This window comes from Eptatretus burgeri, chromosome 5, assembly GCF_056783735.1.
Source record: "Eptatretus burgeri isolate ZD-2024b chromosome 5, Ebu_testis_v1, whole genome shotgun sequence".
In the NCBI taxonomy this organism is placed as follows: Eukaryota; Metazoa; Chordata; class Myxini; order Myxiniformes; family Myxinidae; genus Eptatretus; species Eptatretus burgeri.
This window is the reverse complement of record NC_140965.1, coordinates 124,308,911-124,329,569: the sequence shown is the minus strand read 5'-3', so window position 1 is coordinate 124,329,569 and position 20,659 is coordinate 124,308,911. Positions and strand designations below refer to the sequence as shown.

The following is a 20,659-nucleotide window of genomic DNA, read 5'->3' as shown; positions in this document are numbered from 1 at the left end:
CTTGCCCCACCTGGTCTGGTCTACCCTGCCTGGTGATGCCAATCTAAATGTTGTGCTTTTGCACAATGGGAAAAGGAGTACAAACACCATGCAACATGCTGAATTGAGTGGACTGCTAAAAGATTGGGACAGACACGACAGCAGGAATATGTAAAGAGAGCCAATAAGCAAAGATAACCTAAAGATAAAGAACAAGCCAAATCTTTCCATGAGGAAATATGCACAATGCTCATACTCCCTTGGTGTATAATATGTACATAACATTTGCAGAAATGCCATCCACTTTGTTACTTGAAGAGATATTAATATCAGATATCTGGTATATTCATTTTTTTGCAAATTGGGCCTCTTCAGGCAGAGGAGGCTAAATCCCAAAACTGCCTGACAATATCAACAGGTGGGCCTTTAGGAAACACATATATATATATATATATATATATATATATATATATATATATATATATATATATATATATATATATATATATATATATATATCAGGAAGGGGGTGCTGGCAGGGTAGGTTAAGGGTAATCGCTCTCACTTCTGAGCTGTGGAGCCTGAGTTGATCCCACGCTGTCCAAGGTGAGTTATCGACAGCACCGTGGCTAAATTTCAAATTCCTACGCTGACTGATTGCTGGGAAGGCAAGAGCAAACCAACTCAGGGAATTCCCTGTCAAGGAACTGATTTGACAACACTGGCACTGAGTAAAGGGGATGATTATTTCAGGTTGGAGAACTGAAGCTTCAGACATCAATTGTGGGATGAAGTATTTTTTTTACTTAAGATCAGTTTTATTTTAAATAGCAGGTCATCCCAGGTAGTGCTGCTGGTTGATGACCAGAGCATCCCAAACTTATCAAGATGGCACTGGCTCTGCCAGGAGGGCAGCGGTTCAGAAGCGAGGTCCGGATAGGTAATTTGAATGTGGGATCAATGGAGGGAAAAGGAGACGCATTGATAGAAATGAAGCAGAGAAGGAGTTTGGAAGTGTTGTGTGTTCAGGAAACCAGATGGAAAGGGCAAGGATGCGAGGAGGAGATAACAAGCTGATTCACATGAGTGGGGATGGAAGGAGTAATGGTGTGGGAATAATAGCATCGAAGAGATCAGCAAGCAGGTGATCAGAGTGGAAATATGGGAGGGACGGAGAGTTAGTGATGGAATGGGTGGTGGTACCGAGGCAAATGGTTTGTTTTATTTCAGTGTCTGGGCCACAAATGGGAAGGACTGCGGTGGTGAAGCATGAATTCAGGGACACACTTGAGAGGATGATGAGAATGGTTCAGCGAGAGGTGATGCTGTGCATTGCAGGAGAATTTTACAAACATGTGGGAGTAGCGGAGCCGGATGAAGAGGAATGTGTTGGTAAGTTTGATTGGGGAACTCGGAATAGAGAGGGTCAAGAGCTGGTTGAGCTTCAAACCCAGGCTGGAGAGCTTCAAGTGTGCGTATCGTGCCTGCCATCACCTTGGGTGAACTGCGAGACTCGATGGCACAAGGCAGCTCTCCGACAATAGCTCGAGAGAAGTTACCTCGAAAAAGCACACAATGAGATGAACGTATTGGAGCAGAAGTGGAACAGGAGACATTTGTCGGAGGATTTTGTCATTACCATGTCCAGAAATTAGGAGTGCCATTGTGAGAAATACAGGTTGGAACATTCACTCATGCGAGAGAAAAAGGCCCTCTCAAATGAGCATCATATTATCTCTCTCTGCCTCTCAATATATATATATATATATATATATATATATATATATATATATATATATATATATATATATATATACATACATACATACATACATATATCTTCTTCTTCTTTCGGCTGCTCCCGTGAGGGGTCGACAGCGGATCATCCGCATGATCCGCATAGTGATTTGGCACATGTCTTAAGCCGGATGCCCTTCCTGACGCAACCCTCGTCGCCTCTTACGACACAGGGAAATGGTACACCTATTTTTACCCGGGGAATACACCAGGCCCAGTATACTGGTACTCACTTCACCGACCTCAGAAGCATGACAGGCTGAGTCAACCTCCTGGTGTATTAATTCAGTGGTCCAACGGGACTTGAATTCAGGACCTTTTGAATCCCAAGCCGCCGCCCTCACCACTGCGTCAACACCAGGCTCCTCTCAATATATATATATATATATATATATATATATATATATATATATATATATATTTATATATATATATATTTATATATTTATATATATATATATATATATTTGTATATATATATATATATATATATATATATATATATATATATATATATATATGTGAGCCTAGTGTTGGCGCAGTGGTTAGGGCAGCGGCTTGGGATCCAAAAGGTCCTGAGTTCAAGCCCCGTTGGGCCACTGAATTAATACACCAGGGGTTGACTCAGCCTGTCATCCTTCCGAGGTCGGCGAAATGAGTACCAGTGTACTGGGCCGGTGTATACCCCGGTTAAAATAGGTGTACCATATCCCTGTGTCGTAAGAGGCGACCAGGGTTGCGTCAGGAAGGGCATCCGGTGTAAAACATGTGCCAAATCACTATGCGGATCATATGGATGATCTGCTGTGGCGACCCCTAACAGGAGCAGCCGAAAGAAGAAGAAGAAGATATATATATATATATATATATATATATATATATATATATATATATATACATATACATATACATATATATATATACATATATATATATATATATATATATATATATATATATATATGTATATACATATACATACATATATATATATTCAATATCGAGACATGAAGATACTCAGCAATGACTGCACTTTTCAAATGCAAAAATGCATGAAAATGTAAAAAAACACTCCTCAGATCTGGGTTATAACTTCAAAATAAAAAATTATACAACATGTCAGCATAAAATATCCTTACATGGATCACAAACCATCATCCTTGTGGGGTCATCATGTTGATCAGTGGAGACCTCCAATGACTGCAATCCCAAAAGCTTGAGGGCATTGCTGGCCTATGATTTGTTCTCAACTGGCAGAGGTACTTCTAATTGTGAGCAGCTCGAGACATTAAGTAACGGTTATTCGGGTTATAAGCTGAGGGTGTCATCACAGGCGAAGGACAAATAGGCCAGCGGTAAACCTCGACAAAGGGCTATATTTTAGGAGTTTAATCAACCGGCTTGACACAAAGCTACAACAGGTCTCATATGAAAGATGGTGATGTCAGTAACACATTTAGCCCTGTTGTCCTCATATGTTCGTGTGCCGTCCATGAAATATTCACATTTGAAGGTTTCACCCATCTGAATATTTGGACCATTTCAGAAAATCACATAATTTCCCATAAACTACAAGACAAAGAGCTCTCTTCCTTCACGTTTGGTTTTGAAATGTGTCGTTTGGACAGGAGAATAATGTAGTATCACAACCACATCATTATATGTGAATTTATATGCATTTATTGACAAAATACGATAATTTTCTAAATTTTTAGGACCGTCATAAGCAAAATATCAGAGAAGGCGATTTTTCAAAACCGATGTTGCCATTGCTATGTTCAGTAGTCATCCTTTACAATATTAAAGAAGATATGATAAAACGTGATTACATAATTATCATCCTCACCATCGCTCTCATCCATGCACCGAGGTTGTCCTGCATGGTTGTGCAAAAATGGACACTACTGAAAGGCTATAGCTTAGCAATTAGTTAAACCTAATATATCTATTTTTTATTCAATTTCTTCAGTTCCAGGGTTGTAGAACGCCAATGCCAATTGTATGGACACATCATAAATGCTCTACCCATTACGCAATAATGCTTAAAAGTGGTCTTTCGTCAATCATTCAACGGAATTTTCAATTTCTCTTTATTATGGGACTCCAACATCGCTGAACGGTGTCCAGATGAACCGGGATCAAGTCCATTGAAGTTTCAGTTGCCAAAAAAGAAGCGAAGGTTGTCAACAGAATGGGATGCATGCATCACATGTCAGAATTCGTCAAAGGAGAAGGCCAGCAAAGCTGGCAGGATGGGTTTGGAAGCTTTGAAGTCATCTTCACAAATACGGAACGATGAAATTGGCCAGTGTTTGGAGTCACATAAGGGAGGAACGGATATGTTTATATTCTACCATCGTAGTTGCTATCAGTCGTGCACCAGTAAGAGGAAGTTATCCTTCTTCTCAGAACATGCATCACAGGAGAAACCAAAGATTGTGGAGCCTAAACACACGTGAGAAAATACCCACAAGATGACCGATTGGTCAACCTGTTTCATCTGCCATTCCAGGAAACGTGATAAACTTCACCGAGTCTGAACAGGACCGAAACAAGCAACAGTTGGCAAAGCAGCAGAAGCACGTGACGATCAGGATATGCTTGGTCTTCTTGAAGGCGAGGACCTGTTTGCAAAAAATGCTATATGTCATCGTACTTGCATGGCTTCATACATCAACACCCACAACATGAGCTCTGGGCAATACCATCAAGATGTACCTGAATCTGATGAACATCAAAATGCCTTCTCGCATCTTGTTGATGAGATAGATACTGACCTTAGAGGAGGGAAAGCCTTCAAAATGAAGAATCTATTACATCGATTCAAAACTATCTTACAGCTGCAAGAATGTATCATGACAGTGAACTTTCGTCAATGCAGGAAGAGGCAGATTCTCGGATATTTCTTCATGTGCGGCATGCCGATGATGAGTTCAGACGTAACAATATGTGTGTGCGCCCATTACAATCAAATCAGCAGACACTGATGTGCTTGTCTTCGCAGTCCACTACTTTCCACAGTTGCGGGACACTGCCAAAGTATGGATAGAGAAAATAACATCAGCAGGATGCAAGCTCATCCCAGTCCATCAGATATGTTACAGCTTGCTTCCAGAAATGTGTAACCGGCTTCCTGAGTTTCATGCCCTGACAGGATGTGACTCTGTATCAGCATTCTTCAGCTATGGTGAAAAGAAAGCATGGAAAGCTATGAAGACACTGCATCTTCAGAATAATGGTCCACACCTCGAAGTCCTCACCACAGACGATCTCCAGGAGGCAGTGGCTGCTTCAAGACATTTCGTCAGTGCCATGTATGATTCTCAAGGGAAATATATGGATGCACACACAAATTTGAATGATCTTCGGGAGAAACTTGCAGCGACCAAAGATGTCCCAGTGCATAAGTTGCCTCCGTCCGAACCAGCTTTTCTCGAACATGTGAAGAGATCCGTTCACCAAACCAGAGTATGGATGAATGCCCACCTGGCAAATCCAGAAATTCCCACACCAGAGGGTCGTGGATGGTACAGAGGAGAAGGTGTGCTGCATCCCACATTGTTTGATGGACCCACATCAGCGGAGATGTTAGATGGTCTTGTGTGTTCATGCCGTGGTAGTGAACCATGTACCAACAGCTGCAGCTGCTCACAAGACAGTTTGCCTTGCACTAACGAGTGCATGTGTGCCACCAGTGACAGGCAGTGGGGCAAGGAACTGTCACATGGTGACCAAAATGACACGGACAGTGATGGTTGAACATATCGAGGACACTCGCTCAAAATATATGTTTTCGTTCATTTCTCGTAGAACAATGTGTATTGGTGTAACATATAGTTATCACATCACTTGTGCAAACTTCAGTCACAATATCGTATAATTTGCTTGTAGAAATTTGTTTCAAAATATTCTCATTATATTGATACGGTAAACTGAACACATATAAAATAAAGAAAAAAATATGACAATTGGCAGAAGTTTGTTTCTGCAGTTGATGATTTTCGAAGTTAGCGGTCCAGAAATTACGTCTTTTTCTATTAAAAGCACTCAAATGTACATATATTTATCTCAAAGTATTCCATTACGTAACTCTTAGCATTCCCCTGCTCATTCTGCACATTTCAATACCAATCAAGTAAAAATAGGGCGCATTGCTTTGTAGTTCTGGCGAATTCACTGATTTTCGGAAATGGTCAAAATTTTCTAATGGGGGTATCTCCTTCAGGTGTGAATATTTCATGGGCTGCACACCAAAAAATGAGGACAACAGGGCAAAATGAGTTACTGAGATCCCCATCTTTCATATGAGACCTCTTGTAGCTTTGTGTCAAGCCGGTTGATTAAGCACCAAAAAATCTGACCTATACCACTGGCTGAAAAAGCAGCATTGAGATTCTAAATGAGAGAACAATCATATGTGTTTTGAAATCCATGAGGCATCAGTGCAGCTTATAACAAATGAACGGTTTTCGGCTCTACACCGATCGTGATGATGCTTCAACAAGCATTCAACTGATCCGTCATTTTGCTTGGGATACTTCGAGGACTGTTCTTCATGTCATAAGGAAGAGATACATCACCCTGTTTTTTCATGCACTGCTGAAAGATAGTGCTGTAACCTTCAGTAGTTTAAGAGGTTATGGATATCCTGTCACATGACCCTCATGTCAAAGCGGGAAAGTCTGGGTGAGTGGATTGGGGTGATATACAGGTAGTCGTCGACTTATGACTGTCCGACTTTACAACCAGTTTACGACCACGTAAAGTGGTCCCAGAAAAAAAAAAATTGTGTATGTGAAATATACGTTGTTCGACTTACGACCAAGTCGACTTAGAACCGATTGGTCGGAACCAATTGCGGTCGTAAGTCGCCGACTACCTGTAGTCGGGAGCAAGGGATGTAAGAGGTACGGCTGGTGCAGAGACAGGCTCTTGGCTTTGTGTCTGTTGCAGGCTGGGTTGCTTACTGCACACGAGATTACAAACAATGCGAGCAAGCGACGGTGCACAAAATCTGGAGAGACACCCATTTGTGCCAATGAACAAAGAGGGAAAAGGTAATCATGCCCCATGTGGTGTGAATGTAACATGAAAGCTCTTGATGTTAAATCAGTGCCTTGTCACAAGATCTTTGGATTGAAACAGCTAAAGTCGAAAACAGATAGTGTTGGGAATGTGTTGATTACAGATGCATGTTCCAAAATTTGTTTTTTTTAAGTCAGTTATCTCACTTTAGTTTAACTTGTGATGTTCATTTTTTGGGATGAATTGCTGATTGTGAACAGTTCAAAGAACAAATCTGTTTTCTGGTCTCCATTGTAAGTGGAGAAGCCTGAATCAAAACCCTGTTCATGGCTCAGTGACTGCCATGCTGAGGTTTCCTCTGCATGCAGCATCATCTCCAAAGTGTTCTTGTCGGAAGGCATGTGACAAAACGGGAAGAAACTGATTGATGTCTTTCAGTGACACAAAGAAAAATTAAACTTTCACTCATTTCGTATCAACATGTGTTACTTTCGATCTCTGTTTGTCCTTTTTTTTTTCTCCAAAAAGCCGACACTGTAAAGATAACCAACCCTTTGAGATTAAGCCTTACAGAAAAGTAAACAAATCTTTATTACCTGTCTTGACTGAGCAGCTTGTCTTTTTTGAAGGGGGAACGAAAGAACACTGATCAAATTTGTTCTGCAAGAGAAGGCAGAATACACGTTTTTTATCAATAAAATGTTATCGTGAAAAAGATAAACTTTCAACATGTGCCTATTTTGAGAAAAGCATTCCTACCATTGCCTCCGCCTCATGCTTCTCCTCCACCTCATCCTCCTCATTTTCCCATTCAGATGACTCCAACCATTCAGGCTCCTTCTCCCACTCAAGCAACTCCTCCCACTTATTCTCATGATGTTGCCTCATACCCCCCTCCCAATCATGAAAGTCTTCCTCCTCAAGCCGCCATTGAAGAGAAATGTTTTGTTCGAGTCCTGAAATGCTTCCACGGGCTTCTTTCTGCAAAACAAAATGTTTCATGTCAACTAAAAGCAAAACAGAGTAAAATGTAAATTTTCAATTCAAATTACAATCTCAAAAATGCAGGTACAAGCATCTAAAGAGAGCTTCCAAGCAGAACTCTTGGAGTGGCAAAAAATACTTAATATACTCCTCACAGTGACTGTGTGACCGCTGTTGGAGAAACCGTTCTGAAATTCTCTAGTTCGGTCATCGTGCCAATATTTATGGAATGCAACATTGTCACATCTTTATACATTCTTTACCTTGCCCGAGGCTGGTGTTGGCTTTGCGGTTAGGGTGGTGGCTTGGGATCATAGGGTCCTGAGTTTGAGCCGCGTTGGCCACTGAATTAACACGAGGGGGTCGACTCAGCCTGTCAGCTCAGCGAAATGAGTACCAGTACACTGGTAATATGGGCACTGCATCAGCGGCATAGCCAGGCTCCGAACCAATGATGCAACCAGCAGCCAAAAAGGCAGCACACGATGGGAACGTTGCCCTGTTTGGTCTTGCACCTCCCCCCCCTTTCTCCCCAAAAAGACAGATAAAATGTGGCCCCAGGTTCATATCCCATGAACAGGAGAAAACTAGTCTTTATGAAGACTTCACCAGCTCTGCATTGGCAGAAAAATAAGCACAATTAATTTTCACAAAAAAGTGTTGAGAGAGGTAAGATAAATGTGGTGGTATAAAGAATGATGTACAATTTTGGGTGCAAACCCTTCATGAAAGCAAGAAAGATGGTCTGTCCCCTCATACTCTCTTTTAGAACAGCTTTATCCCCCCCACTCTATTCCAGAGAAAGATATCTTCCTGTTCACATATTTTATGGAAACAAATGACATTGTTCTCCCCAATGGGTTGGCATCCCAGCATCTCATCTGTCTTTGCTGGAATCTTTGTAATTTAAAGGGAACAATGCTCTTGATATCTACCATGATAAGGACAAAGCACAAGACTTGTTGCGATCACATCACAGAAATATCGGTGGCCTCTCCTCCAGTCGAGCTCCACTCTCACTCTCTCCCCTTTTAACCACCCTAGCTCCTCCAGGATATACGTGTTCTTCCAGTAACACAGAGTGAGTGAGGACCTGTGAGGACTCGTACTTTATCAGCCCAGAGTGAAGACTCGTATTTTATGAGCCAATCCCCCACGCAGTGAGAGATGGGATTTTGCAATCACTTCTGTGTGTGTGTCTGTCCGGGCCGTAAGTTTTTTTTTTTTTACCTTTTGAGCTTTTGTCATCAAATCTTCAACAAAGCTTTATGATGAAAATATGGAGAAGCCAATTTAATAACTTGGACAAAAGGTCAAAGTCACATAAAATCGTCAATTTTCATCCGATTGACCATAAATTAAAAAATTTTACATATCGGGTTACTGAATTGGTTCACCGAAAGCTTGGTCAAAAGTTGAGGTCAAATGGTCAAAGGTCAAGTTGACAAAATCGGCAATTTCCAGCTGATTCACTTGCAGTTTTCGCAGGTTCGCATATTGGGTCACTGAAGCTGATTGCTTTTGACATCATAAGATCATGGTCGCCAAACATCGTCATTTTTTTCTATTTTTTGAACTGTGTCCATCATGTTTAGCATGTGGAAGAAAGAGAGGTCTGAATACAAAGCAGATGTGGATGGGCTTTGCATTTTCAGATGCTTCCTCGTTATGAAGGCTAAATATACTGCAAGTAGCTCTCAGCCAAATGGACTGAGCTTTGCGGAGAATGCCGAGTCATTGACCGACCATTGAAGCTACTTCAGTAATGTGGTGTTCCATTCTGAGAAATTATAAGGCCGAGGAGCTCCAGGAACTGCACCTCTTTTAAGGAATTAGCTCACAATCATGTATTTTTTTGTTGCAGCTTTGCAGAGATGGAAGAATCAGCAAAGATGAGAGAACATCTCCAACCGATTCTCAGTAAGAACCTTGTCCCTGTTTCACCATGTCCTTTTCTCAAGCCATTCAAGAGAGGCAAAACCATCTCATGGTGTCTCGTTTACCCATTACAGTGCTTTGCAGCAATTGTTAAACACCCAAACCTTATCCTGCCTGCCACCCTTAACACGTATGTGCAAGGTACTCTTCCTGCTAATCATTGCCAATGTCATTCTGATAAAGTGGAAGCTCATTTTGTTCTTCCATGAACCTCCATGTATGCAGAGAAGGAAAAACGAGTGGTAGGAAAATTGTTTCAGGGATGCTAACCTCAGGACATGTACACTGTGCTTTGCTTCTGCAACTCCCTCTTGAATGGCCTTGGATCAACTAATGGTTTTACAACTTGAGGCCGATTCACAATATTGACAATTAAATACGTTGGTTGTTTTCGCAGGGTGTAAGACAACAATAGATCGGTGGGACACATTGAGTTACATCAGCATGAGAGAAAAAGGTGAATTGGAATAAATAGAATGTGGAGAACACGAAAGACCATGAAGTAAAACCAAGTACTTGAACCAACTCGACAGTTCATAGAACATGATACCATGTATAATTAAATTTAAATGAAATGAAGATTGGAAAAAATATAGCATTCCATTTAAATAAGCTGTTCCTCGATCATAAACTGACGATCATGAATTGCTAAGACAAATGGATGGACGGACGTGAACCAATTGCTAAACTCCGCTTTTCACTTCACATGCGTGGGATAATGAGCACCACACTGCAATGGATGGGATTATAATGTCACACAATTAATGTTAAAACTAGGCACGTCAATGAAACACTTGAGAAAAAAATACACCCGTGCGGGAGTGACGGTCATCTCTGCAAGAAAATATATAGCCTCCTGAATGTAGGGCAGTTTTTGCAAACTTTGAAGTCACGTGACGCGAAAACTAAAGCGAATCTCGAAAATCCGTCCTGACAAATTTAGATATTGTCCCATAGATTCATATGCCACAATCAAATTCAAGATTGCCTGAGAAATGTCGGAGATAGATTTGGAAAATCGGCATTTCCGCATGAAAATCGTCATTTTCGCATTTTTTGCCAACTTTGAAGTCACGTGACACAAAAACAAAAGCGAATATCGAAAATCTGGCCCAACCAAAATTTAGATACTGTCCCATAGATTCATTTGCTGCAATCAAATTCAAGATTGCTTGAGAAATGTAGGAGATATATTTTGAAAATCGTCATTTTCGCAACTTCAAAGGCCTCATGACTTTGACCTTGACCTTCGGTGACCTTGAAAGTCATACCATCGTGTACGTCTCATCGCCCTCTATCAGGATCACTCATGACCAGATCTCCCACTTCAACTTCATTGTGAACGGATGGACGGACGGATGGACGGATTGCCACCTCTCCTCTCAACACCAATATTATTAGGTCAGGTCGAAGAGATGACCGAAAAAAGGTTGTTATTCGGTGCAGACATTTGTAGTCAGCATTAGGTCCTCTACAATTGGCCAAACCAAACAAAGAAGGACAACCATAAATTCTCCTTCCTGGACTCTTCAGGTATTGACCAACAGGGAAGGGTTTTAAAATCAAAATATCGGAGTCATGACAAACCACTGGAAAGTATAAATGATGCGCCCCATACAGACCTGTTAATGTCCACTTCAACCTGTGAACAAACTCATAATTCGTTAACACATTATCAACATCCTCATTGAAGGTCAAATGTTCAGGTAAAATTGAATCATAAATGAACGAGGGTTTAAACGCTCATATGCAATCACTAAATCACTTCCCACACTCGGGAGGAAGAAGCAATTTAACAAGAGAGGGAGGTGAGGGAGAGAGTGAGTGAGTGAGTGAGTGAGTGAGTGAGTGAGTGAGAGACAGGCGGGGGAGGAGAAAGCAAGAGAAAGATGTAAGTTGGGGGGGGGAGGGAGGGAGAGTTTGCAAAGAGAATCTTATCTTCTGCTTAAAGACAGCACAGACACACACAATAAAATAAAGGGACACACATGCATATGTACGCACACACGCTAATATATTAAAATGGGGGTTCCGGGGGGGGGGTGGGGATGGGGCTTCATTGGGTGCATGTGAACCCCCCCCACCTCTCCGCCCTTTTAATTATGTCGCATGATCGTCGTGAGGGATAACACTGGACAATCGGAAATCGCATTTCTTTTGCTTTCACTCGGTAATTAATCCAAACCGTGATACTATTTGCCGCTGGTTCTGTGTTAATCCCTGCGACTCAGTGCTTAGTTCTGGCTTCAAATTGAAAGAACATTTTCGGGATCATCATGAGGACACTTGAAGGCACCGTTATGAGTGATGAAACTGCATGGACAGCACGAGTCCAGATTAATCACATCACCAACCAAAAAGGCGAATGGAGTCTGAACTTTGTGTGATGATTTATCGACCAGTTATTGCAAAGGAGAATAGGATGCATTTTTTGGTTGTGTTTCGCAGTGACAGTGTGTGCTACCTATGGGTGATTTTGCCCAAAATGACACTTAACGTAGCGTAAGGTAGCTTGATTGATTATTTGGATATTTAACAACTACTTTAGTGCACAAGAACCCTAAATTGCATCAATGAAGGTGAATATGAATTGTTTTTTTTCAAACTATATTCCCCAATACATCATCACTGCGATGATAATTACATAAATTGTTCCCACAGTGGTATAATTTACGAGGGAGGGTAAGACTCCCCATGGTAATGGCATGCAAGGAATCGTCCTCGAGGGAGACACAAAATAAAGTTGCCCCCGGTGTTTTATCGTCACAAATGATCATGAGAAGAAATGGAAAAATTGAAGGAATAATTACGGGCCTACATTAGGTCGTGAGCCGGCCTGTTCCCCCACCCGCTCGACACCCCTGCACAAGACCCATTTGTTTCAAATAACACATGCACCATGATAACCATCGAGTATATTATCTCATGGCCTACTATCGACTCCTTAAAGAGTGCTTCCAGTCCCCAAGTCTATGTGTTTCCCGTACCCACTGCTGAGCTTTGCTAAGCACGTTGAATACCAACCCCTTCTCCTGCCTGCCAATCTCAAAGCTTTGATGCTTCTGCACATTATTGTCTGCCTGCTCCCCCTCACCACTGTCAGAATGCTAACCTGATGTGCGCTGTTGATTAAATCTTTCACAGGTCTGCACATTTAAAGAAAACAAAATACGAATGTAGAATTACCTCTCGAGGAATATTCGCATCAAAAAATCCATTGATTGTGTTTGGATTCTCGGAAAGCTTCAAACCCAGAGGCCGATTAGCAATTGAAGGAAGCACAGACTTTGTTGGTATTTGCAAAGCAAGTGAAGCATTACAATAGACGAGAGCAGGACAGTGATCAAATTATTCAACATTACAGAAAAAAGTGAATTGGGAGAATGAGAGAGATTAAAATAATTGCAACTGCAAAGTAACACCAAGTCTTCAAATTATGAGCATGACATGATCATGCTGGGCTATTATCTTATCTCAATGAATTGCCCAGGTCAGGCGTAATATTCAACAATTTAATTTTGTGAAAACAGAGCTGTAACTGGAGGGGGAGCACTCGGTAGAGTGCAAAACCTCCGCCGCCAATACTGCTTGGTCACTCAAGTCAACCTGATATCTTATTCATTCAATTTGACGTCAACAGTGCTCACAGAGTTAGAGTTTGCAACTTTCCCTTTTACATACCTAATTCATTCGTCATAACGAGATTCCTTGAGACAGAAATTGATTTTACGTGGGTATATCCACCTGAAGTTCCAAAATCAGCCGCAATTATAATTTTGGCATGTTGTTTGTTGGAAATCACTTATAACATGTAGAAATGCAAAAAAAAAAAAAAATTCAAATATTTTTTTTTAAATGGCAGCCATATTGGATTTTGGACCAAGTCCAAAATGTAATGGCATGATCCTTAGACCATTCCTAACCCCCCCACCAAGTTTCGTCGAAATCCGTCAAGGAGTTTTTCCGTAATACTGTTCACAAACAAACAAACAAACAAACAAGCAGTCAGAGACTGGTACTTACGAAATCGTCAACTTGACCTCTGACCTTGTCTAATAAAAGTTGTCTCTTGAGAAGGTCGCGACACAAACCAGAAGTTTCTCCGATGATTCTGTACCAAACCATCAAAAATTGAATGTTTTGGATGTTTGACCTCACTGTGACCTTGACCTTTGACTGATTTTGACCAAAATCTAATCAGCATGAGCCATCAGCCTCCTGAATCACCTGGTATAATTGGACATTGGTAGCTTCTTCCGTTCTCGAGTTATCGTGCCGACAAACAAACAAACAAACAAACAAATAAACCAATGTCACCCGCAGGGTGACCTGTATCTTGCCAAAAGGTGACCACGTGTGACTTCTTTAACGTCACACTGAGGTGAACAGAGCTGCTATCCACCAGGAGCGACTCCTTGAGGAATATCTCCCTACGAGAGATTCCGATGAGAATCGTTCGACAGAGTAACCATGAAAAATATGCTTTTGCCTCATAACGTCAAAATGTCTCAAGCTTGACATATCTAGAAAGCACTCATCGAGGTGTTCAATTTGAGGTACTACAACGATATGGTTCCTAAAACTTGAAAATTTGACCTTGGGGTCAAATATGTTTGACCTGAGGCGCTAACCATGAAGATCAAGGCCAATCGCCACCAAAAATTAATCAGCTGAGCGCCAGACCATGAACTATATTCCCATGAAGTTTGAAGATGATCCGATCATAATTACTCAAAAAATAAGGGTTTCGTCGACTCCCCTGATTTGCGACAAAGTGACCTTGACCTTTGACCTTGACCTTCAAATTTTTATGCGATGAAAGGGACCTCTATAGGCCTCTGATATGCGAAGTTACAAAAATTTCCAATGATAAATGTGCTCTGCAGAATGTTTTATACGTGATTAGAGACAAACAAACAAACAAACAAACGAAAAAAAACAAACAACAATTCCGGGTTTTACAGCCGTTTTGCCTCGTCTATTACATCACTCGATCTAACATGTTACTTTAGATCTTCAGGCCTGTTCTTTCTGTCCTTTATAACATCCTTAAAAACAGTACACGTCTTGTTTGGAATGAATTTCATTTTTCCTTGACTGACAGGCAGGCAAAAGGAGTAAAAATATTGTCTCACACAATCTGTGAATACGCAGTCATGACAAGTTCAGAGCCAACGTACAGTCATGACAAACTTCAGATTCGTTTTCCGATTCATGTTCAAAATACAACATTAGATTTATACAAGTTGTTCCTTGATCATCAACTGATGACAGAAAGAGGGATGGATAATGGACATGAACCAATTTCTTCACAACGATGTTCACTTTGCATGCGCGGGGTAATTACCTTTTCACGAAGAGCATTGAAGTCTGGGGAACTTTTCTCCCCACATGGCTTCAGAAAAACCGGCTGAATGGCCAGAGGAGGAAGAGTCCGATTTGTGTGTTTCTGCAGAAGAACAGCATGAAAACAAAAGATGTTTCAATATTGGAATAATGACAAGACTGGACACTTCAACTGATAAACTTTCACAAACAAACTGGTTACCATATTAACTTGTGAAGCAACTCACCATTTATAATCATATTATCAGCCAACCCAGCTAAAGATCGAATGTAATGGGGAAAAAATATATCAAAAAAGAATGTTGTTCAACACGCATTGGCAAGCTCTTCCAACAATATCCAAGGATAAGCAAGTGAACACCATTCATTTTCCATTGATATATCAGGCCTGAATGTCTGTCTTTGTGACATCAATTTAATGAGCAGCTATTTGCATCATTGTATTTGGAAGAACAAGTTCCATGGCACAGGGAAGATTAAATGGGTAAAACAAAAATAACTGGAGGGGGAGCACTCGGAAGAGTGCAAAACCTCCGCCGCCAATAGTGCTGGGTCACTCAAGTGAACCTTATATCTTATTCATTAAATATGACATCAACAGTGCTGACAGAGTTATAGTTCTTTTCTCCAAAAAAATTTTTTTTGGGGGGGTGGGGGGTTTGGAAATCACTTAAAACATGAAGAAATGCAAAAAAAAAAAATTCAAATATTTTTTCAAAATGGCCGCCATAGTGGCCATATTGCATTTTGGACCAAATCCAAAATCCGATGGCATTGTCTTTGGACCATACCTAAGCCCTCCACAAAGTTTCATCGAAATCCGTTGAGGAGTTTTTGAAGACCATGAAGATCAAGGCCAATCGCCACCAAAAATTAATCAGCTGAGCGCCAGACCACGAACTATATTCCCATGAAGTTTGAAGATGATCCGATCATAATTACTCAACAAATAAGGGTTTCGTCGACTCCCCTGATTTGCGACAAAGTGACCTTGACCTTCAAAATTTTATGCGCTGAAAGGGACCTCTATAGGCCTCTGATATGCGAAGTTACAAAAATTTCCAATGATAACTATGCTCTGCAGAATGATTTATACGTGATTAGAGACCAAAAAAAAATAAGGGTTTCGTCGACTCCCCTGATTTGCGACAAAGTGACCTTGACCTTTGACCTTGACCTTCAAAATTTTATGCGCTGAAAGGGACCTCTATAGGCCTCTGATATGCGAAGTTACAAAAATTTCCAACGATAACTATGCTCTGCAGAATGATTTATACGTGATTAGAGACCAAAAAAAAATAAGGGTTTCGTCGACTCCCCTGATTTGCGACAAAGTGACCTTGACCTTTGACCTTGACCTTCAAAATTTTATGCGCTGAAAGGGACCTCTATAGGCCTCTGATATGCGAAGTTACAAAAATTTCCAATGATAAATGTGCTCTGCAGAATGTTTTATACGTGATTAGAAACAAACAAACAAACAAACGAAAAAAAAAAACAACAAAAAAAAAAAACATACAAGCTGACTAACATATCTTGCAAAAACTTCGTTTTGGCAAGATAACAAACAGAAACGGAAGGCATCAATATACTTACGAAATCTTTAGATTTCGTAAGTAACAAACAGAAAGGGGTGAAAACAGTAACCTCGGATCTTCGATGGCAGACGTGAATGAGGTTCAGAACACTGATGATCAAACTTTACTCTCTGGCATTTGGCAACAGTAATCATGGATGGATAACTACAGATTCTGACACTTGGGCTCTTCAGGTACCCATCAACAGGGAGGAGATAAAATTGAAAAATGTCGGAATAATGATGCATCCTAAGATGATTAAGTTGGTGACCCTTTACTAACAAACTACTCTGCACTTCCATATGTGAACCAACTCATCATTTCTCAAGTTATCAGTAACCTGCACACAGGTCGAATGATACGTGGAAACAAAAAACCAGAGAACCACAAGAGTTTCAATGCTTTTTTGGAATCACTTAATAAACTCTCAAACAGGAAACAATTTAACAACATTATGTGCTTTTCATGTGGTGTATTCGGCAAAATCAAATCTATTGCTGAAATAGCAAACCTGAGTGTATGTGACAATTCCAGTTTGGTGAGCACGCCCACTGATGTACAGGTAGTGAACTAAAAAAAATGGAAACACCAATATAAAGTCACTTAATAGGGCGTTGGGCCACCACGTGTGGCCAGTCCGGCCGATAGGTGCTGTGACATAGAGTCCACCAGCGTCTTGAATTCTGCAGGAGGGATGCGGCACCATTCTTCCACGAGAAGGTTATCAACTCACACCTATTTGATAGAAGTAGAAAACGCTGTGTGGGGCATCATTTCAGTATGTCCCATAAGCGCTTGATTGGGTTTAGATCTGATAACTGAGAAGGCCATGACATATGGATAACATCAGTGTCATGTTCGTCAAACCATTGGGTGACCACACATGGTCTGTGGATGGGGGCATTGTCATCTTTGAAGACACTCCACTCAGCAGGAAAGAAATGCTGCAGCATGTAGTGAAGATGTTTACTCAATACTATTAAGAAGCGATCGGCATTGAACTAGCTTTCTTCGGGAATGACAACACCCAAACAATGCCAGGAAGATTCGCCCCACAACATTACAGAACCACAAGACCCCTTTTACTGTTGGAAAAAGCACTCAGGGTTGCAGAGATCTTTCGGTTGGCGCCATACGTGCACTCGTCCATTTGTCGAGAACGTGGAGGACGATTAATCTGACCATCTCACATTTCTCCAATGCTCGGTCGTCCTTTCCTCTGCTTTTTGCATCACTAGACTCGCAGATGTGCATTGCCAGGTATGATGAGTGGTTTGTGCACTGCAACCCGACTATGGTATCCCAGTCTGTGGAGTTGTCAGCAGACCGTTTTTGATGAAACTGGCTGCTCACTCCCCAGGTTGAAATTTACAGTCAATTGATCTGCAGTTGCTCGCCTGCTTTGCCTTGCACTTCAAATTCATGCATGGACATCACGATCCTGCAGAATGTGCTTCAGCCCAATGTTTCCCTTTGCTGATGATGCGTTTCCCTCAGAGTAAATGGGCCACACCTGTGTTAAAGCAGTTGCTCTTCATATACTTGGTGTCCCTCAACAACACAGGCATTTCCATTTTTGTCCACTACCTGTAATTTTAGAAAGAGTTTTCCATGGCACAGGGAAGTTGAAATACGCAAAACAAAAGCACAATTCACTGTGAAAGATTTGTTTCATTGAAAAAAAAAAAACAACAAAAAAAACATGACACTGTGACGATCTTTCCATCCACCACCGACGGATTGATTTTAGTGAAGATCCAGATCCATATCCAGATACCGGAATTATTTGTCATTCTTTTCCATTGAGAGATAGGGCCAAAACTATGTATAGCACAATATCTCAAAAGGTTACAGACGGATTACGACAAAACTTGGTGGGCAGGTTGAATGTGTGATGAGAAGGAATCGATTCGATTTTGATGAAGATTCAGATCTGGATCTAAATACCAAATTTTTTTAATTCTTCCAGCATTTAATTCTAACAGCATTGATAGAGAAGTCAAAACAATACACAATTACGCACAGTATAGCACGATATCTCAAACAGTAAGGAACGGATTATGACAAAACTTGATTGATAAGTTGGGTAGGTAAAAAAGAACAAGTGAATTAGATTTTGGTGAAGGTCCTGATTCAGATTCAGCCTATCATTGGGATACAAAACATAAACTGTTCAGCCTGGTGGAGGTATGCGTCCTCTCGAATGCCATTCTCATTTCAATGATTCTTCACCATCGAGAGATGGGACCAAAAACAATACAACATATCGTATAGCAAGATATTACGAAAAGTTATGAACGGATTCGGATGAAACTTGGCGGGCAGGTGAGGTGTGTGCCAAGGACGTCTTGATTCGGGTTTCAGTGAAGGTCCGGATCTTGATACAAGAATTTTTTTCTTGTATCCAGATCTTGTATCTCTCAATGGTGATTCTTCACCATGAAGAGATGGGACCAAAATCGATATAAAGCATGATATCTCAACACGTTGTGGACAGATTTGGACAAAACTTGGGAGACAAGTGGGGTGTGTGACAAGGTGAAGCCGATTCAATTTTGGTGAAGATCTGGATCCGGATACTGGAATTTAAAAGTAATTATTCACAATTGAGAGATGGGGTTAAAACGATTTATGGCATGATATTTCAAAAAGTTGGACTGATTATGGCAAAACTTGGTGGATGAGTGTGTAGGTGACCAGAACAAGCTGATTAGATTTTGTTTCAGGTCTGAATGCAGATCTGGCCGATCAGTGGGCAACAAAACGTAAAATGTTCGGCTTGGCTCAGGTATGTGTCCCACCAAGTGCCTTTCTCGTCTCCTATTTGTTTCTCGAGTCCGAGACTACTCCCATTCCTGTCATGGTGGCTCCCCTACCCACTGATAAGTTTTTGCAACTCTCAATAAACACCAACCCCTTATCCTGTCACTCTGAAAAAAAATTTGATGCTTCTGTGAGTTATCATCTGCTCACTCTCAGTCACCAATTTCATTCTGACAACCTCTGTATTTTCACTCTTGCATGCGCCTCGACGCATTTGGAGGGGAAAAACATAAGTATAACTCGAGATTTCAAAGAAACGGAACCCCACACAGTGTTCAAGTATATACTGTACATTAATTTTGATAACATAATGATTTTGAAGATAATTGAAAAAATCCGGAAATTTAGTGCCACCAAAGCAGTCTTATATAAAACCTTGATATAATGCAATAAGACGATGTTAAGCAGCAATTTAGGAGATGGAGGATTTATTTATCACCATAGAATGCAGCGACAATCAGCATGGCACATCGCAATATCGGCGGCCTCTTCTTCACCCCGATACTGCACCCATTCACATGCCACGCCCTCTCTTGCGATATGTCGATATATAGCATGGTTCTTGGAACCATTATGAAGGGGATTTGAGTTTTACAGTGTTTATGTCGATAATTATATTCAAATAAATGGATAAAAGACGTTTAATGGCATAGAAATAAATCAATTCCGGGTTTTACAGCCGTTTTGCCTCGTCTATTACATCACTCGATCTAACATGTTACCTTAGATCTTCAGGCCTGTTCTTTCTGTCCTTTATAACATCCTTAAAAACAGTACACGTCTTGTTTGGAATGAATTTCATTTTTCCTTGACTGACAGGCAGGCAAAAGGAGTAAAAATATTGTCTCACACAATCTGTGAATACGCAGTCATGACAAGTTCAGAGCCAATGTACAGTCATGACAAACTTCAGATTCGTTTTCCGATTCATGTTCAAAATACAACATTAGATTTATACAAGTTGTTCCTTGATCATCAACTGATGACAGAAAGAGGGATGGATGATGGACATGAACCAATTTCTTCACAACGATGTTCACTTTGCATGCGCGCGGTAATTAGCTTGTCACGAAGAGCATTGAAGTCTGGGGAACTTTTCTCCCCACATGGCTTCAGAAAAACCGGCTGAATGGCCAGAGGAGGAAGAGTCCGATTTGTGTGTTTCTGCAGAAGAACAGCATGAAAACAAA

At 40.9% G+C, this 20,659-nt stretch overlaps 1 protein-coding gene across 12 annotated transcripts in view; it reads right to left on the bottom strand.

Annotated features, from left to right (window-relative positions):
- The window catches only part of LOC147027283 (uncharacterized), a 171,395-nt gene that overhangs the window by 103,295 nt on the left and 47,441 nt on the right, over positions 1-20,659 (bottom strand). For 10 of the 12 annotated variants that reach the window (XR_015058768.1, XR_015058764.1, XR_015058762.1 and 7 more), the window contains 2 exons: positions 7,561-7,782; positions 7,398-7,461 (listed from right to left, as the gene is read on the bottom strand). Coding sequence is in view for 4 of the 12 variants with exons in the window: in XM_085883544.1 (XP_085739670.1) it covers positions 7,398-7,461; positions 7,561-7,782 (286 nt within the window). In the remaining 8 variants the exon portion in view is untranslated. The remainder of the gene's footprint in view (positions 1-7,397; positions 7,462-7,560; positions 7,783-20,659) is intronic. The other 2 variants (XM_085883546.1, XM_085883547.1) reach the window with 1 other exon arrangement.